General features: G+C 56.3%; 1 protein-coding gene across 4 annotated transcripts in view; it reads right to left on the reverse strand.

The window, feature by feature from the left end:
• The window catches only part of CUNH6orf132 (chromosome unknown C6orf132 homolog), a 31,568-nt gene that overhangs the window by 2,480 nt on the left and 9,655 nt on the right, over nt 1-19,433 (reverse strand). The window contains exons 2-5 of one of the 4 annotated variants that reach the window (XM_037052665.1): nt 17,718-17,824; nt 5,708-5,783; nt 1,852-3,586; nt 322-1,707 (exon numbers count right to left, since the gene is read on the reverse strand). In XM_037052665.1, the coding sequence (XP_036908560.1) occupies nt 322-1,707; nt 1,852-3,586; nt 5,708-5,783; nt 17,718-17,824 (3,304 nt within the window). Of the gene's footprint in view, nt 1-321; nt 3,587-5,707; nt 5,784-17,717; nt 17,825-19,433 lie in introns of all 4 variants that reach the window. The other 3 variants (XM_037052658.1, XM_037052653.1, XM_037052674.1) reach the window with 3 other exon arrangements.

Below are 19,433 nucleotides of genomic sequence, written 5' to 3' on the forward strand. Positions count from 1 at the left end.
CAGGACCACTCCCACCTCCCTCCACCCCTTCCACCCAGAAGCCTGAAGCCCTGGGACTCCTGCCGGTGGGAGAGAGGCTGGAGAAGAGGAAGCAGGATGGGGAAAGCAAGAACAAGGGAGGTCAAGGGAGATGAGGAAGCAGCTAAGGGGAGCGCCCTCTGCAGGTGAAGTGAGCCTTCCTCCCCTTTGGGTCCTCAGAGTGTGTCTTGGACTGGAGGCCCAGGCCTGGTCCAAGGGCGGTCTCCACCTCATCTGGCTGCCCGGGCCGCACGCCGCACCCCCCACCCCCATCACCTTCCATCGCCCCCGCCCCCAGCTCACCTGCCGGTAGCTGTAGTGGAGGGGAGAACGCGATCACCGGTGGGAGCTTTGAACTTGGCCTCTACACGAGTGGAGCCCTCCAGGGACATCCTCCGCGCTCTCAGGCCGCTGGGACGTGCTCGGCCGGCAGAGTTGACGCGCCGCACCTCAGGGCCTCCCGGGTGCGGCCCAAAGCAGTTGGGGGTGCTCAAGCTGCGGCCAGTGCCCCCGCGGGACAGCCCCGGGCTTCGGTGGGGCTCCCCGACATACAGGCGCCTCTTAATGAGGGAGCGGCTCCCCCTCGAGAAGCGCCCCAAGCCTCCAGTCCCGGAGTAGCGCTCACCCGCCGGAAAACGCGCAGAGGTCGCTGGGCCCACGTCCAGGGGCTGCCCGAAGTCTGAGAACTTGTTCCCTGGAGGGGAGCCCAGGCGGCCTAGATACTGCAGAGCTGAGGCTGGGGGCTCGGGGTCATTGCTAAACTCTGGCGGTGGTGGGATGACCTCAAAGCTGAACTTCTCCTCCTCGCCCTTGTAGGAAGGGGAAGAAGGGGAGGAGAAAGACTTGGGCAGCAGGCAGTCCTGGGGAAGGCTGGAGGACGCTGATCTTTCCCAGACCACAGGGGCCCGGGGCCCCGCCTTGGCCTGGTTGTGTTCTCGGCTTGGCTCTGTGTCCTCTGAGTCTCTGTTGGGCGGGGCCTTCCACAGGCGGAGCCCAGTAGGCTGTGCGGAGGAGGCCTGCTGGGGGTCCTTCCCAGCCTCTGTGGGTAACCTGGGGACCACAGTGAAGGAGTTGGGCCGGCCCTCCTTGAGGAAGATGCTGTCAGAGCCTGCCTGGGGCGGGCTGCTGTGGCCACGGAGGCTCCCCGGCAGGGAGGACCGACCCAGGCCGGCCGCTCGAGACCGCCCCTTCTGTGCCCTCTGTCTGGCGGCAAGGAGCAGGGCCATCGGGGAGCCCCGCTCCACCACCTCCCCTGTCACGGGGTGCCTGAGGAGATCGTCAGCAGGCTGGGCTGAGGCTGGGGGTCTGGCTGATAGCCCCTGGGGCTCCTTCGCTTCCACAGGCTCCCCTGATGTGGCAGCCTCTCCTCTGGCCATGGTGGGCATCACCATGGCAACCTCTCTACCGGGGCTGTTCTGGCTGCGATGAGGCCTGTAGAGAAATGCCGCCTCTTCTCTGCCAGTGGCTGTCTTTGGTGGGAGGGCTGGAGATGAGAGGGCACCCTCTGTGGGATGCTTACTGGGCTCTGAGGGGCGCCCTTCTGTCTCTGGCTGGGAAGGCACTGCAAATTCTTGAGGTTTTGGTTTCTTCCACTGCTCAGCTGGGACCAGGTTCTTCTCTGCTGTCCGCTGGACCGATGTGGTGGGCAGAGCTGTTGTGGCAGAAGGCACGGCAGGCCCAGGCCCAGCCGTGGGTGGTGTGACTGGTGTGACTGGCCCAGGTGTGGCTGGTCCAGATGTGGCTGGCCCAGGTATGGCCTTGGGTGGCGTGGCTGGCCCAGGTGTGGCTGGTCCAGATGTGGCTGGCCCAGATGTGGCTGGCCCAGGTATGGCCTTGGGTGGCGTGGCTGGCCCAGGTGTGGCTGGCCCAGGTATGGCCTTGGGTGGCGTGGCTGGCCCAGGTGTAGCTGGCCCAGGTGTGGCTGGTCCAGATGTAGCTGGTCCAGGTGTGGCCTTGGGTGGCGTGGCTGGCCCAGGTGTAGCTGGTCCAGATGTGGCTGGTCCAGATGCAGCCTTGGACTGGTGTGGTGTGGCTGGCAGAGGGGTGGTGGATAATGGTGTCATATTCTTGGCCACAGGCTTAGAGAATTGGCCATTATCAGCTCTGTTTTCAAAGACTCTTCCCCCTTCTAGCCGAGGTTTAGGAGGCAGAGACCCTTTGCTGGGCTTGGATTCCTTCTCTGCTAAGGACAGCCGGGCTTCCAGCTCATTCCGAATCTGCTGGACACTGGGAGCCGCAGAGTCTGGGGACATGTAGTCCACAGGGGGCAGGGGCAGGCTGGCAGCGGCCTCTCTCTCTGGACAGGGACTCTTCTCAGGATCACTTGGGGGAGTCTTCTTCTCTGGCAGGCTGGAGGGAGTCTCCTTCTCAGGCAGGCCGGGGTTCTTCTTGCCCTCCCTTCCCTGAGAGGCCGCTGGGGGGCCTGGCTGGAGACTGGTGCACTGGTCCTCTCTCCTGGAGCCAAAGAGGTAGGCTGCCAGCTCGCTCCGAAGCTTTGCCATCTGGCTGGGATCCCGCCAGTCCACAGGCTCTGAAGAGGCTGTGTCCTCTGGACTAGGGGGGTTGGGTTTGGGTTTGGGAGGAGAGCTGGATTTGGGGCTTTTCATAAACTTAACAGGTGGAGGAACTGCCTTCTCATCAGAGGGCAAAGGAGGGGCAGCTGGGGGTAGTGGGGGTGCTGGTGGAGGGAGTGGGGCTGTGGGAAGAGGCAGGGGAGAGGCTGGGGGTGGAGCCTCAGTTTGCCCCTTCGTCCAGGTCTGGGACTGGCTCAGCCTAGGGCTGCCAGGCGCCAGAGTCCTGAGCTCCCCGGGCCCATCTGGTTCAGGGGCCCTGTCGGGGTAGACCTGGGATGCGGGGCGGATGTGGAAGTTGGGAGGCAGTAGGAGTCGGCCAGGGGCCTTCTTGGTGGCCCCTTCTTCCTCTGGAGGAGCCCCCTGTGCTTCCTGAACCGGGATGGACGAAGTCCTGACCGGGGTTGGGGGAGGCACCTTGAGTGAACGGGGAAAGGTGAGGTGTGGCTCTGACTTAGGTCCCAGAGGGCTCCCCTTTGGCTCAGCAGGGCTCCTGGGGGGGCTGGTTCTGGGGGCCTCTGGCTGCTTGCCATTTAGTGCTACGTCTGATTTCCACTTGGTGACACCCGCAGGGGGAAAGAGGTGTGTGCTCTTCGTGTGAGGAGACACTGGGGTTGGGGGTGCTGGGGCCGGCATAGGGGGTGGGGGTGGAGCTAGAAAGGCCAAGGGTGGGGCAGGGGGGATGAAATCAGGAGGGGTGGGTGTGGAGGGGGGGGACAGGAGCCCCAGTGCTGGGGGTGGAGGTGGGGCCATGCTGGGCGGGGGCGGGGGCGGGGGCTCCAGCAGCAGGGCAGGTGGTGGGGAAAACTTGGGGGGTGGAGGTGGTGGTGGGGACGCCCCTCGAGGTTGCGAGGTGTCTGGGAGCGGCACTGAGGGTGGCCCTGGGGCTGGGCCTGGAGGAGGTGGGGGGATGAGTGGGTCCTGGCCATAGTGCCCAAGCCTTAGGTCACCCACAGAGTTGTACAGTCGGAGGTTGCCATTAACCAGTGAGCTGGTACCTGGAAGAGGGGAGAGGCGAAGATAAAAAAGTGTGAGGCCGACCAGTCCTGGCAACCTCTGTGTGCCCAGGGCACGGTGGGGTGGGCAACCAAGATACTAACTGGCCAGGGTCAGGCCTTTCCTGTGAGCCCCGAGTGAGGGAGCAGCAGTGCCTCTGTCCCCTGAGCTGTTCTGGGGGTGACCCTCTTCTTTCCAGGGATGGACGCCTGCCTGTCGCTGGCCTGGCCTCCGGAGACTACTGAATACTCTCCATTGGCTCCTGAGAGTCGCGTCCCACCACCCTCCTCTGCCCTGCTTACACTCTGATGTATCATCCCTTACTGAACTCTCTTCAATTACCCACTGTGAGGGCACCATCCATTTCTTACAGGGGCCTTGACTGGTGTAAAGCCAGAAAGACCAGGGTTCAAATCTCAGCCCTACCTCTTATCAAATGTATGACCTTGGGCACACTAATTAACCTTGCTGGTCCTCAATTTTATCATCTTTAAAATGGGCATAATATTAGTGCTTACCCCATAAAGGTGTTGTGAAGATTAAATACGAGAATTCATATAAATCCACGTAAAGGGCAGATCACGTGCTAGGCCCACACCGGGCCCTTAATGAGTGGGCCTTTGGTCATTTTGTTAGTGACTTTGGTCAGTACCACCTGTACCTGACGTTTCAGACTGGGTGGGACAGACAGGGAGTGTGAGAGAGAAGAAGTCATGGGTCCAGGGCAGGACCTGCAGACCTACTCAGTGAGGAAGTTTGGTGCAAGTTCGGGAGAGAGCAATTTTCTGCTTCCTAAAAACCTTGAGTCTACCATGTGCCCAGCTCCCCCCCTCACAGAGAACTTCTGGAACAGATACCAGGCTGTGGGAGGGCATGGGGGTATGTACCAAGGTGACCAGGACAGCTGGGCACTAGGGAGCTGCTTTGCAACTGAGGCCAGCAGCACACACCCCACCCTTCTTGAACCCAGTCCCAGCTTCTCCCTAGAGTCTGCAGACAGCCAGGACGCCCTCGTTGCTTCTGTCTTAAGGGCACCTCTCCTTCACCTCCCCTCCTCCCAGTTTCTAGCACAGAGCCTAACAAACCTGGGGGGGGGGTGCCTCTTTGAAGGGCTCCTCCAGCTATCTGACCTCAGAACAAAGAACAGAAGGGAGTGTGGAGGGCAAAGTGGACATTCATCGACATTCTAACATCCCAAGTGTTAGGAGCTAGGATGCATCAGTAAAAACAAACAAACAAACAAGAAAACCCAGAATGAAAATTAGTCAAAATGCTAGACCTCTGGGACTGTATACTGTAGTGGGACAACGAGACAGACCAGGAACACAATCCATTAGTAAATTATTACCACCTTATTAGAGGATGGGTAACATGAGGAAAAAACCCAGGAGGGGTGCCGGAGGTGCAGTTTGAACTGGCTGATCAGAGAAGACCTCACTGAGAAGGTGACCTTTGGGCAAAGAGGGAAGGAGTTGGGGGTGAGAGTTCATATGTCTGGGGCAGAGCAGACTACAGAGGGAGGTACTGTGCAAAGGTCCTGGGGTGCAGACATGCCTGGGTGTTGAGGGCACAGCAGGGGGCAGGCTGGCTGGAGGAGTGTGAGCGGGGAAAGAAAGCAGTCCAGGAGGCCAGGTGAGGCCAGATTCTGGCAGTTCTGGCAAGAACCTTTTTTTTTTTTTTTTGAATGTCATGGAAAGTCACTGGCAGATTTTGAGAAAGTGTGACCAGAAGTGACTTACGTCCCATCCAGCACTTCATTGCTCCCCATAACTGGAATTGCCTTTCCCACTGTTCACATGAAGACACAGGTGCCGGGGTTAAGCGATCTGCCCCAGGGAACAAAGCTAATGTGTGCAGACCTGGGATTCAAAGCCAGCTCTTTCCGACTCCAGGGCTCTTTCTCCCACTTCACGCCGCCCTTGTTCCTGCCCTGGCCTTGGCCCTGCACCACCCTTCCCCCTCTGGAAGGAAGCCTTACCCAACCCTGGCTCTCCTCAAATCCCACCCACTGCAGCCAAGAAGCCTGGGGACTCCAGTTTTATCACCAGCTGGGGAGGTGGGCCAGACACTTGGGCCTACAGATGAAGAAAGATGGGCAAGCCTGAAGCCTGGGGTCCTCTTACCTGTCACTTCTTTGTCTGCAAAGTCTTCTGGGACAGAGGGGGTGGGCACAGCCAGTGCATGATTCTCCTGGGCATTCTGCAGGAGAGTGGAGAGGTCAGGGGACAAGCAAAGGTGAGACAGGCAATTCCAAAATGGCTGCAGCGTGAGGCCATTTTACTGCTGCGAAGGTGGTGGGTGCACAACCTCGTGAATACACTTAAGGATACGAGGGCTCGTTTAAAAAGCTGAGTGATACAGTCAAGTCTTGCCATTCACAGCAACTATGATCTGTCAAGTTGTCTCAGGGGAAATAAAGGTTAAGTTCCTGCAAACCTTAGTCACAGAATTTTCACTGAAGGATCAATACATAACTTTGTTTAATGCGTGGTTCTGTTTAGAGACACCTCATTTAACATGTATTCTTGACTCATTGACACAAGACTTGTGGCCAGCGGCCCCATAAGTCAGGCCTGAATGAAGTGTGTTTTCTCTCCGAGGCTCACCACGGCCTTCCTGCTCTTAGGAACCTTAGACAGCGCTTCAGTGCTACGCGTGGGGCCCACTGGAAACCGTGAAATCACCAACAGAAAGCCCAGAAATGCGAAAATATGGCACCAAACAGAAAAGGCCACTTGTTTACAGTGTGCCAGCTGAAATGAAAAGCAAACCGTCATCTCACTGCGCCTTGGCTGGGAATGTGTGACGGGGGAACGAGATTTTACCTCTCTGCCTCGCTCATGGCCAAAGCATCTTGAATATTGATTTGGGGGCAGCAAATAAATTTTAGTGAGTAGGTGAATTTCCAGATATAAAACCCACAAATAATGAGAATGAAGCGGTGTATGAATTAGACCTCAATTTAAAGACAATAAAACCGAACAAACAAAAAATCTGCCCTCTTGTCGTTGGATGTGCACAAGTTAAAAGCCAACCCCACGGCCCCGTCTCCTGCTCACCCTTAGTTTTTAGTAGCAAGTTACGGAAAAGTAAGTAGGTACACAGCAAACTGGAGCATTTCCACCACTGCAATGCACTTCTGACCTCTAAGCTTAACTAACAGGTGTAAGGCGTTTACATACTGTCAGTTGGTACATGTTAATTTGCATCCCAGTTCTTTTCTCCACACGCGCATTTCCATATGTCAACAAAGTCCTCACACTTGTCCTGTGAAGACTATAGCGCATTTTATGGCGGCACTCAAGGCCCTCAACCACCCTGCCTCACACTTCCTGGACATCTTTTGCTTCCCACTCACCTATTACCCCCATCCTTCCCACCACCCTTCCAACCCACTCACACAGTTCAGGTTCACCCCGGTGCTGCTGTCAGTCAGGCCACGCCCCCTGCCCCCTGCCCCCTGCCATTCTAACCACGACACCACTTGTGCTGTGCTCTGAACACACGCTCCAGTCCCACCGGGCTGCTCTCTCACAGGCTGATGGCGCTAACCCTCTGGGCTTCGTGGTTTAATGTACAGGAAGGGGCATTCAAGGCAGAGGGCTTAGGAATATCTGCAAGGTCCCAGGTGACCCAGGGTAATCTCAAAGTTATTCTTTGGTCATTTGGCGGTAACAAATGTCTTCTTATCCTTACAGAATTCTGCAGCTGGAATGGCCTTAAGTCACCATCAAGTCTCTTTTCCTGCCTTTACTTGACGCACATGACCAGCACACAGCTGCTCAAAGCGTGTCTCAAACCAGAGACGCCGACCCAGGGGCAGGGCTAGGGAGCGGCCCGCCCACGCGCACACACACCCCTCTGGTGTCTCATAACACCCATGAAGTACGTGCACTCTGACTTGGAGGAGACGGAGGCCAGTCCCTCCAGAGCCAGGCTGAGACCTCTGATTACTCTTTGGAACACAACTGGAAAGTAGACTTTGCATCAAAAGTCATGCTTTGAAGTTTGTGCGCAGCGTGACGCCTGATGAACAGCGGCAAGGCAGGACAGGGACCTCGATGTTTAACTCTCAGGTCTGCACCTCCTGTGCACGAGCCCTACACCGAGTGCTTTACCTACGTTATCCCAAATCCCTCCCCCGGGGTCAGGGTGCAAACCTAGGTCTCCCAGTTCATCTTTTCTACCAATCACTGAGAGCAATTTTCTTCCCTTACAAAATGGAGATGATACTTCCTACTTTGCAGGCTCATTATGAGAACCAAATGAGATAATATTCCTAACCCAGGAAGCTGGTGCTAGTTGAAGAATTATGTCATCCATCCTCTCCCCCACAAACGTGAAAACATCAAACGAGCAAAGCTAAGCTGCCTGGAATCCTGGAAGTACCTTCTGGGTCACCCCTAGCACTTATGTATAATTATAGGTGGAGGAGGGAGACAGGCGGACTGAGTGGACTGGGGAAGTAATACCGCTCGCACACACCTTGATCCTAACGAACTCTGGAGATGCATCACACACCCAAGACGTCAGGATGGAAGTCTGTCTGCTGAGCAGGCAGAGCTCGGGCTACTTCAGGTCCCCACACACCCCGGGCCCCAGGACACACCCACTGCCTCACCGCAATGCTTGAGGCGCTGCCACACTCCGCCGAGTGCCACCCTCGGCCAGGTCCCCAAGTCCAGCCTCACCTGTTTAGGAGCTCCCAGGGCTGAACTGAACACGGCCCCTCATCTCCAAACCCCAGTGGCCCTGCTCTGTGCCTCTGGCGCCCACTCAAGCTCTGGTGGCTCATTGAGCTGTCCCTACTACGTTCGCCCTGGGTATTCAGAGAAGGCAAACACAAAGTCATTTTAAAACTAGTCCTAGAAAAACAGACCCAGAAGGTGAGTGCCCCTCACTCACCACAGGACACAGGCAGCTGGCATGGAGCGGGCTACTGGGTGGGGACATAGCTCTGTGCAGTGGCACAGGCAGAGACAGCATCCATCTCCACAGTGCGGAACTCCCTGACCTGCCTCTCTCAGCCTCAGAAAATCGAGGCAAAGAAGAGGGCTTGGAGGTGGCGCTGAAATGCCACGTGTGACCCTGCATTGGGTCCTGGGAGGGAGGGGTGTGCCATGAAGGCTGTGAGGGGGACGATCGGCAGTCATTGAATATATATTAAGGTATATGCGATAATGGTATCGTCCAACATTAAATTCCTGGGTTTGATCGTCACGCAGAGAAATCTCTGCTCTCGGGCAGCACACACTGAAGTATTCAGGAGCAAAGGGGCACGATGTTGTAGCCCACTCCAGCGTCCGGGGAGAACGGCTGGCAGGGAGACAGGGAGGGCGAGTGAAGCCAGTGCAGCAAATGCAGGAGCCTGGGTGAGGGCTCTTGGGGTTCTTTGAGCCATTCCTGCAACTTTCCTGCACATTAGGATTGATTAGCGAAAAAGTTACTTAATGCCACTGAATTGTACCTTTAAAATGGTCAAAACAGTACGTTTTATGTTATGTGTATCTTACAATTTAAAAAAGTTAAACAAAACAATGACAAGAATATCGGGAGAGAAAGGGTTGGGGGAGACTGAGAGCTCCCCCTCCACTGGTAGTGGCGCCTCCCAGGCCCCCTTCTCTGCCCCCGACTCCCCGCCCCACAACCGTGCCAGCTGCCGCCCTAGCACCCGCCCTGCCGGGCGCACATTCTGCAGTTGCCGTTTCTTAACTTGTTATTTTCACAATGACCCAGTGGGACAGGTGCTGTTATCGTCACCTCTGTTTTACAGGTAAGGAAACTGAGGCACAGAGAGGTGAAGTGACTTGCCCAAGGACCCACAGCTACCTCTGTCTCACTGTCTTTCAGGTACCTGGTCATCACCCGCACACCCAGCTTGTCACAAAGCCCTCCTTGGCAACACAGAATCATCTGTCACTGACCCACAGGTAGGCTGGGCTGGGAGGGCCTGACTTAATTTCTCTGCCCTGCGTGTTACTCACCCTGTGTGCTGACACTGATTAGGTGCCTACTGTGTGCTGGGCACCTTTCTGAGTACTTCTTGTGTACCAACCAGTCTGTCTTCACAGTAACCCTGACAGTCACTTTGTTGCTTTTATTTTATAGATGAGGAAGCTGAGGCAACAGAGAGGCTGAGTACAGTGCCCAAGGTCACACAGCTTGAGGCAGGGCCAATCCTGGCACCTCAGAGCCTGCTCTGTGCCACCATGGCATTGGCTGCACACTTTTCCTCAAGCACAAATGGAGCCCATGGTGGACAACTCCAGTTTTTGCTGCCTCAGCTCAGCCTACCTGAGGGCAATAGCTGAGTCCTTGTACATGCCTGGCACAGACTGGCAATTTAACAATTGTTTGTTGAGTGAATGAGTTCCCAGATGAGTGAGTGAGGGATAGAAAGGACAGAGTGCAGAGGCAGACAGCCTGTGTTCCGGTGCCAACTCCACCACCCACTGACTCAGAGCAAAGTCGCTTGTCCCTCTGGGCCACCTCGCCTCGGCCGTTGCCAATCTCCAAGGGTCCCTTCAAGCACAGCATTCTGTGAGTCTAGGCCCATCAGGTGTCCTGTCTGTGACAGCTTGCCTAAGCCATGTGGATGGTGACCTGGATATGGAGGGTCACCCCTTGACGACAGGGTGTTGGGACAGAATGTGCCGTTGTTTCCGGATAGTTCTCTGCCTCCAGAGAGTGAGAGGGGGAAGGAGGACAGCCTGGAGGCAGAGTTCCTGAAGCTGCTCTTCCAGGAGCCACACGGGAAGGCCACGCGGGCAGGGCTGGGCTGAGGCCAACGCTGGCTTCTGACGTGGGACTCCGACTGCTGCTGCCAGTCGGGCAGCTGGCTGCGCCCCACCCTCGGCACGCTTGCCCTGGGAACATGGGGGACCCGGTGCTGTCTGCAGGGGTTGACTTGCATTTCAAACATCCTCAGGGGACAGCGGGGCAGCCCCACATCAAGACAGAGAGGTGCACCAACCTGTGAGCAAGGAAACAAACTGAGAGCATGCAAATGAGCACCTGAGTGGCTCTGTAGGGCCTGTCACTGGTGCCTCTCTCCACGGGCCAGTGGGCAGCCAGCCATGGCCACGGCCACTCCCTGCCCTGCTGCCTCTGAGCAGCCCTGGCTCAATGCCAGGGGCAGAGTCCAGCCCTGGCCCTGCGGGCGGGGCGCTCCACACGAAACTGAGCCTCAGCCCTTCCTCTTCCCTGCACCTGGACAACGCCCAGAAGCTAAGATCTCCCCACTCACCTCACAGAGGGGCACAAGCCAGCTCCCCAGCTCAGTCAGCAGCCCTTTAAAAGCCATCCAGCCTAGTATACTGACATTATCAGCAGTGCTTGGTTGCAGGGACACTGGGGACAAAGGTGCCATTCCAAGAATATTTATTTTCTTCCTTATACTTATCTCTATTGCTAGGTTCTGAACAATGAACTTCTGTTCCCTTCATAATAAAAAATACCCAATAAAATAAAAATTTAAAAATAATTTAAAAATCATTCTTTTTTTTTGTATCTTTTTTTTTTAAGATTTATTTATTTATTTATCTTTAGAGGGGAAGGGAAGGAGAGGAGAGAAATATCAATGTATGGTTGCCTCTCATGCGTCCCCTGCTGGGAACTAGCCTGCAGGAAACTGGCCTGCAACCCAGGCATGTGCCCTGACTGGGAATTGAACCGCGATCGTGTGGTTCGCAGGCCCGCACTCAATCCACTGAGCTACACCAGCCAGGGCTAAAAATAATTCTTAAGATCAGCTGGAAAGAGCATGAACTTCAAAGTCCAGACAGGCCAGGTGGGCGATCTCAATGTGACCCCATGGGCCCAGAGCAGCGACAGGCAGTGTCTGACACACAGTCCGTAATCCACACGTGTGCCCCTCCCAACCTCCTGAGACTCAGTTTTTTCATCTGTAGAATGGGGGTAATCTTACTTTCCTTGTAAGCTGCCGCACACCTAAAGAGATGCAACAGAGGGAGCTCTCAAGAAAGCATTTCCCCTGGACTCCCTTCCCTGGGGCCTCACAGAGCTCCTCGGGACAGCGGGGGTCGGAGTCCTCGGACCCCTGCTCTGGGCACAGCTGGAGAGGCGTGTCTGTCAGCGGATCTGAACAGATGGGTGCTTCCCGTGCTGTGGGCAGGTCCCAGGGAATCCCCTGCTGCCCCTCTGGCTATAAACATCTCAGAGCTGAAGAGAAAGAGGAAGGAAAACACCGTGCGATGTTGAGGTTAGTCGCCCCCTTAAAGTTTTAGAGGTGGAACTCCCTGCCGTTCCACCAAGGCTCAGGGGTCAGAGTTCACCCTATGATGGCCCCAGCCGGGTCCCCTTGGCCTCTACATGCCCAGGACACATATCCTCGTGCCTGGGATTCCTTAAGACCCAGCCAAACCCCAAGGTGGGTCACCAGGGCTGGGCTAATGGGCAGTACACGGTTGACCTTGGGCTTGGGCCAGCTCTGAGTCTTAGCTACACACCATGGAATGCAAACCTCCTCACCAGATCCCTCCTAGAGCCTGGTTGGGGCCTCTCAGGGTGGGGTGCACAGCTGCAGGGGGTGAGGGTGATGACCCTGAGCCAGAGTTAGAGCCAGGCATGGCTGGGAGCACCACTGTAGGCTGGGGGCGCAGGGAGGTGGGACCCCAGGGTGAAAGCCACAAGGAAATGCCCCAGGCACCAACACCCCCACCCCTAGGTGAAGCCCAGCCAGGTATTTTCCTGGCTTTGAGGGGCAGTGAGCAGGTGGGGGGGTCTGTGTCCCCCAGACAGCAGCCTCTCTGGGATGGGCAGCCCGTGAGCACTTTATGAAGGAGTTCCATTGCTTCCTTGCCCCAGCCTCCACCCTCCACCATAGCTCACTCCTGCTTGCTCCCAAGGGCCAGAGAGATCCGCCAACCAGACCGTCTTCCTCTGCACCCGCCTGCCCGCCCGGAAGTGCTCTTAGACCCGGGCTACAGGGCCCTGACTTGACCCTGTGCCACAGGGGGTCCTGCTCTGGTCCCCCGCAGGGCAAGGGGCCTGTGGGGTCACGGGGATGTGCCTGGAGAACCTAATCGCCCCCTTCTTCAGGCACCGAGGCCCCAGAACTCCCTGCTTAGGTGGCCCAGAGCCCACTCAGGCTTCTTCCCCGTCAGTCCTCCTCAGGGCGCCCACCTGAGGGGTGCATCCCTGAGCCCAAGGGGTGGCTGGTGTGGGTAAAGATGAGGGTATGGATGGAGTTTGGGAGGTTCAGGCTGAGGCCCGCACTGTGAGGAAAGGAGCCAGATGGGGAGACCAGGGGTGGGCTGTGGTGGGGTGGGAGCACCATCTGTACACTCCCTGCAGGTCTTGGCCATGAACACGGAGTCCATGTCCATGACACATTCCCCATGTGACCGCACAGAGCTCCCTCACCCACCACCCTCCCAGCTGATCTCGGCCACACAAATCTGTCAAAAGCCAATAAAGACGACTGCCCTGCCCAGCTCAACCCAGGGAGCTCCGACCCCAGCCCCAGAGGGAGCCTGGGCTTGAGTTCAGAGAGGAGTTCCTGCGGCAGGGGTGGAGTCGAAAGGGGAAATCCAGCTCACTCCAGGCGGGGGTCCAGAGCAGGTGGGGGCCTGTCCTGGGCCCAGCCAGGCCTGCCTGACTCAGAGGGTGGGGTGACCCAGCCAGCTCTCGCTGCCCGGGGCACCCCAGGGACTTGTCTGGCCAGTTTCCCCATACTTGCCACATTGGCACTTAATTTTTAATTCCTCACATGTATCACCCTGGGAACAGTTTCATTCAGACCAGGAGAGGGCAAGAGGGAACCCCGGAGAGAAGTACAACCCTCCCACGACTAGCTGTTTACCAGCTCAGCTCCGGAAAGCTACGGACAGGCTCTGGCTGGAGGACTGGGCCTGGCTGCCCTGGGAGGCAGAGGTCACCGGGAAAAAAGGATCTGCCCCCACTCATCCCTGGTCCGCCTGGTGTGGACAGGACCAGGCTGAGAGGAGACCTGAGATCGGGCCCTCTGCCGCCTCGGCTGAGCAGTGTGACGGGGCAGGACCCTCTCTCCCTGGGCCCTGGTTTTGTCATCCGGATGAGCACTGAGGTCCTGCCCAGCTCTGAAGTTTGGCGAATGTGACCCAGTTTCTCATAGCTCTCCGAGCAGGAAGCAGGGTGGCCCTGGCGGCTGGAACGCTGCCCCGGACAGAGGTGGAAGCAGAGGTCTAGGAGTGGCCCTTGTGTTGAAGGGCCTGGCTTCCTGCGCCTCCTAACCCTTGCCTGGGCAGTTACTCTAACACAGAAAGTCACAGCAAGGAGGACCGTCCCTCGGGTGAGGAGCAGGGACTGGTGACAATCACTCGGGGATCAATCAGGGCCAGACCCAGTCACCGAAGGACCCCAAGGTCCTTCTCATGACTGGCCTATGGCTTCTGGGTGCCTGAGAAAATATTTCGTAGTCCTCTGAACTCACCGCCTCAGACAGGGTGAGAAGGCTCCAGGGAGGGGCAGAAGCCCCTGTTGTCGCCCTCACCCCCTCTGGCCCTGTGAGGCCTGTGTGGGACTCTGGCAGTGAGGCTGCACTCGGAAGACGACCTAGGTTCAGACAGAGCTCTGAAACAGCACGGGCCTCACAGAGCCTGTGCCTGGCTTCTCAGGGCTGCTGCCTCCCTGACCCAGCGCAGCCAGGCCCAGGGGGTGCCCTGCCCTGGTGGGAAGGGAGGACAGGGAAGTGTGAGGCCCAGCTGGTTTAGGACAGTGTCACTCCCCACCCACCCTGACTTGGAGGGGCTGGGGACGGGTGTGGGAGGGTGTATCTGTGGGAACCACACCCTCGGGAGCTCAGTCTTCTTGCTTCTCACTCTCCTGGCCTCCTGCCCTAGCTGGAAGAAAGCAGAGGACCTGGCCCACACCCAAGGGGGAGGAGTCAGATTCCCCTCAACCCAGGAACAGGTGACGAAAGATTTTAGGGTTGCTTTGTATCTCGTGACCTAAATCAAGAGGACAGAGATGTCCCAGGGATATGAGCCACCGGACCAAAGGTTCCTGATTGAAAGGTGCCTCATAGATGGGCTTCCAGGGGCCTGAGAGGCCTCTGCTAAAATTATAAGCAAAATTGCACGCATGTGGCCCAGAGCCTCATCGTGGTCTCAGAGGGGCCGATGGCCCTAAAGAGGCAGGAGACCCTCGGCCCAGCAGGCCGCAGCCGCTGGATGGGAGTTCAGACAGGCAGACGAGGAGACACATGCAGTTCTGCAGGCTGGTGCTGGGAGGGAAGGTGAGAGCTTCTGGGGGGGAAGGGTGCAGCGTAGGACGGCTTGAATGGAGCTCAGACCCTGGAGCCTGGCTGCAGGGGTTCAAACCCCAGCTCTGCCACTTAAAAACTGTGTGACCTTAAACCAGCTACTGCCACATTCTCTGCTCCACTGCCTCCATCTGTGAAATGGGAATAGTGCCTGTCACACAGGCTGCTCCACCTGCCTTTCCTTGTTCAGCTGGCACGGAAGGTGTGGAGCAATCTTCCCCTTCAGGGTCCAGTTCCTGCCTCTGTAAAATGAGGCTGGTGTGGACCCAATGAGCCCCTTTGAGTTGGCAGTTCTCCATGGGTGCATTCTCACCCTCACCAGGGAAGGGGTGTGAGTGTGCTGGGGAGGTCTCCACATCTTGGGACTGGCTCTGAGGTTTGCCTGGAAGGACAACTCTCAGGAACTCCAGCCTGACCAGCCAGCCAAGGCCCCTCCAGTGGCTGCCTGACTGGGGTCTGCACTGCCACTAAGTCGGGCACTGGCTGGCTCAAACCAGATCTAACCAGAGTGTGCAAACCAGAACTGAGGAGAGAAGTCTGGGACTCCACCAGTCACCAACGGGAACCAAAGTGGGTAGGTGGGGCATACAGGATACCAGCCAATCATGATCAGCTCAGCTGTGCCACATTAATCCTTTAGTTGCTGCAGGTCTGGGGAGAACCCAGGACAGCAGGAGTCAATTAGGGGGCAACAGCCATTTAATTCAATATTTTAACAACCAGAATAGGTATGGGTGTGTCAGCCCTGGGCTCACACCTCTGTGATTCCGATTACGCTGGGTGTACGTGAGGGGAGAGAGTGTAATTACCCTCAGCAACAGAAAAATCTCAAAATTATTTACTTTGCATTTATGACCCTTGTAACAGTTTTATGCTGGAAACAAAGGCAGGGGTAACTCGTTTGCTTTATACCTCTGCGTTGGCAGTGTACTTTGTTTGTCTATACTGTCTGCGAAGTGTTTTTGTAAGCAGAAAATACATTGTTTAAAGTTGTATTTCCAGAGGTCTGTGTGGCTATAGCAAGGAAAATGCGAGGCTCATTCTACCCCATCTAGAGCCCCAGGGTCTGGTTGGAGAGGTTGGACAAACAAGAAGAAATTGGTGACGGAGGGAGGGAGGCAGCTGTGCTGGGCAGTGCTGGCAGGGCCTGCCGGGGGCCTGCCGGGGCCCAGCCGGGGCATGGGGCACCTGCGTCTGCGTCTAACGGGCCCCTGAGAACACAAGCAGGGATTTGGTGGCTCATCCCTCTAGATGGTCCAGACCCTCACCGACATCGGTAACAAGACTGTCCCAACCAGGACCCATCCGACAGGCAGGAGGAGGAAGCCTGGAGTTGATGGGGCTGGCCACTAAGGTGATGGCCCTGCACTGGCTGTGAGTGGCCACTGAGCACACAGAAAGTCACTAGTCAGAAACAGGGTGTGTGTGCTCTAAGTGTGGTACACCAGATTTCAAAGACGTATGAGCCCCCAAGAATCCTGAAACACCAATTCAGAAGACCCTATGCACCCCAATATTCATAGCAGCACAATTGACAATAGCCAAGTGCTGGAAACAGCCTAAGTGCTCGTCAGTAAATGAGTGGATCAGAAAACTGGTAGGTTTACACAATGGAATACTATGCAGCAGAGAGAAAGGAGATCCTACCCCTCACAACCGCATGGACGGAACTGGAGAGTATTACTGAGTGGAATAAGCCAGGCGGTGAAAGACAAATACCATTTGATCTCACCTTTAAGTGGAACCTAATCAACAAAACAAAGGAGCAAAATAGAACCAAAGGCTTGGAAACAAGGAACAAACTGATGGGGACCAGAGGGGAGGGGGTGGGGGATAAGGGAGGAAAGAAGGGGTAGGGTCTAGGTAAAGAACAGATAAATGACCGATGGACACAGACAACAGGTGGGGATTGACTGGGGGGGGCGGGGCAGGGGAGAGCAAAGGGAGAAATTGGGACAACTGTAACAGAACGACGATTTTTTAAAAAGGCATTGTATAAGAAAAGAATGTAAAACATCTCCTTAGTACTTTCCACATTGATTAAATGTTGAAATGATAATCCTTTGAATATTTTGGTTAAGTAAAATATGTTATTAAAATTAATTTTACCTATTTCTTTTAAGGTAAAAAATGTGAAATTACTTATGAGACACACACGATATTTCCACTAGGCAATGCTGGCCAAGGCTGTCCCGGACCACCCAGGTGTCATGTCACAGCGGGTAGAGCCGGTCACAGAGCAGTCTCCTTCGTCAAAGAGCAAAAGCCCAGTCACAGGCTCCAAAAGGGAGTTTGGGGTTTTTTGCAGTTTCAGACCCACAAACAAATCTGTCCCAAATGCCCTTCTTGCAAGGACCACTGCTCTTTGTCCTTCCAGACAGCTCAAGTGTCACCTCTTCCAGGAAGTCCTCCTACACCCCCACTGCTGGATCGACTGCCCCTGCTCTGGCCTGTGTTCCCACGGTCTGTTGATTTAAGCAGCAACGCTGGTTCAGGCATCTCCGCATCCCAGCATCTAACATGGACACAGGCAGGCACGGAGCAGACAGCCATCAATGACTGTCTGTGAATATAAATCCTACTTAGCTGGAGGCACCCACCACTACACTGCCTTTGTGCACAAGTTCCCCATAAACTCTCCCTGGGTTTTGACAGGTGAGCTGACACCTCTAATCCCAGACTTTCTGCTGTGAGTCTCAGCCACGCCTCCTCCGAGCAGCCACCCTGGGTTGGCATCAAGAAGGAAGGAAATGAACAGAAGGTGTGGCTGATGTCTACTTGCCCATGGCAGGGGGTGCTCCCTCCTCCATGGCAGCCAAGGTAGCCCGTCCAGAGCAGACCCTCAGACCCCAGAGCAGAACCATACTCACCAGCGGAAGGAAGGTCAGTAGGGGCCGAACTCTTGGCCGAGCTTTTAGCGTAGCTGTTCCTGACTCGCTGACCACGTCGAACCGATTGTCTCCATAATAAATGCCATCTAGAGGAGACAAATGAGGGGAGACAGTGAGCGGAGATCAAAGGCATGCTGGCTACTGAGCTTAACCAGCCCTGCAGTTCCCAGTGAGGAAAGCCAGGCGTGCGGTTGGCGGTCTGAGTCAGATCCTGCGGACAGGGTGTGTGCTAAAGGGGCAGGATCGGACAGACTCCAAAGGGCGGTTTCTTGGGGTTTTCTGCAGCGTACCTGGGGCTCGCAGCTCGCAGCTCCCAGCAACCATCTCTCCTGAGGCACCCCCCTACAGGTCTTCAGCCCTCGCTCACACAAGTCAGTCTTCCTTTCGGGGCCCTGGGAGCTTGGCGAAGGCTCCAGTACAACTTATCTCAAAGAGAGGCAGAGAACAAGCTGGCTTTTCTCTCAAGTATTTGAACTTCTAATCTGGAACAAGCAGAGTAGGAAAGGCCACCTGCTGCTCCCAGTGGCCCAGCACCTTCTGGACTCTTCCAGTCCCCAACCCATCAGTGGCTGTGTGCATGGCTGTGTCCTATGCGCCCTTGAGGGCAGAGCAGAAAGAACGGGATGGTAGGGTCCATGTGACCCAGTACAAGTCCAAGCTCTGCCACTTCCCCTCTCTGGCCTCAGTCTTCCCGTGTGTGCAACGGGAATGGCGATAGTGCCAACCTTGCAGGACAGCTGTGAGGAGCTCGTGGGGCCAGCACACGGTCTGTGCCCGACAAGGGTGGCCCCCTTCCTCTTCCCCAGGTTACTGGGCCTGCGCTCTGAGCTGCAGCTCCTCCTGCAGTCGGGAGGGTGTGGGGAGCCAGCCACACTTTCTCAACCAGTCTCCTACGACCTTTAACACACTGACAAGAGTCCTATCTCTGGCTCACATGTCACTTCCAAGAGGCAGGGATCACAGTGGGCCTCTTCCTCCGTCGCTCGCAAGCCAGCAGGGCTTGTGTGCACTTAGCAGGCCGTGAGCGGCTTCTCCTTCTCTGGAGCCAGAGGAGAAACAGAAGAGAGGCCAAAATCCCAGTGAATCAGAATCTCCCCGACTGACACATTAAAGGAAAGGAAATTACTTTTCCCCTTGCACATGACTTCAGGAGAAAATTGCATGAAAGCCAAATATTTTACTCCAAAGAGACTGGGCTCATCAGAGAGGCCCTGAGATGAGAACACATTCATTGCCAGTTCCTACCCATAGGGCCGTGGCTCTCTGCGAGACAGCCTGGGCTTTGAGCGTGACAGGGGCACTCCTCAGAGCGCCCGCCGTGTGTCTGCTGCCCTACCAGGCAGAGGAGCAGCGGTGTGGTTAAGGCTCCCCATCCTTCGATGGGGCCAAAAGGGCAGTTTCCTGTGGCTCCACTCCTCCTGGGGCTCCCCAGTCCGCAGCGACAGGATTCCCCAGGCCAGGCTGCCAGGCTCTACACCTGAGGCTGGAGACCAGGAAGGGTGGGGCGGGGGGGCGGGAAGGGAGGAGGAGGAGAGGGCAAATCTGGCCCAGCTAGAAACAACAAAAGTAAAGATAACCGGAGACAGACACCCAGCAGCTGCTCTTAAAGCCCACCGGGTTCTCTCTGGCTCCCAGGAGTCTGGGTGTTGGCGCCGGGATCTCCTGCGACATTCTCTAGATAGTGCTGTGAAGGCC

Source organism: Sturnira hondurensis, unplaced genomic scaffold (assembly GCF_014824575.4).
Source record: "Sturnira hondurensis isolate 20B ecotype Veracruz unplaced genomic scaffold, ASM1482457v3 Scaffold0000880, whole genome shotgun sequence".
NCBI classification, from domain to species: Eukaryota; Metazoa; Chordata; class Mammalia; order Chiroptera; family Phyllostomidae; genus Sturnira; species Sturnira hondurensis.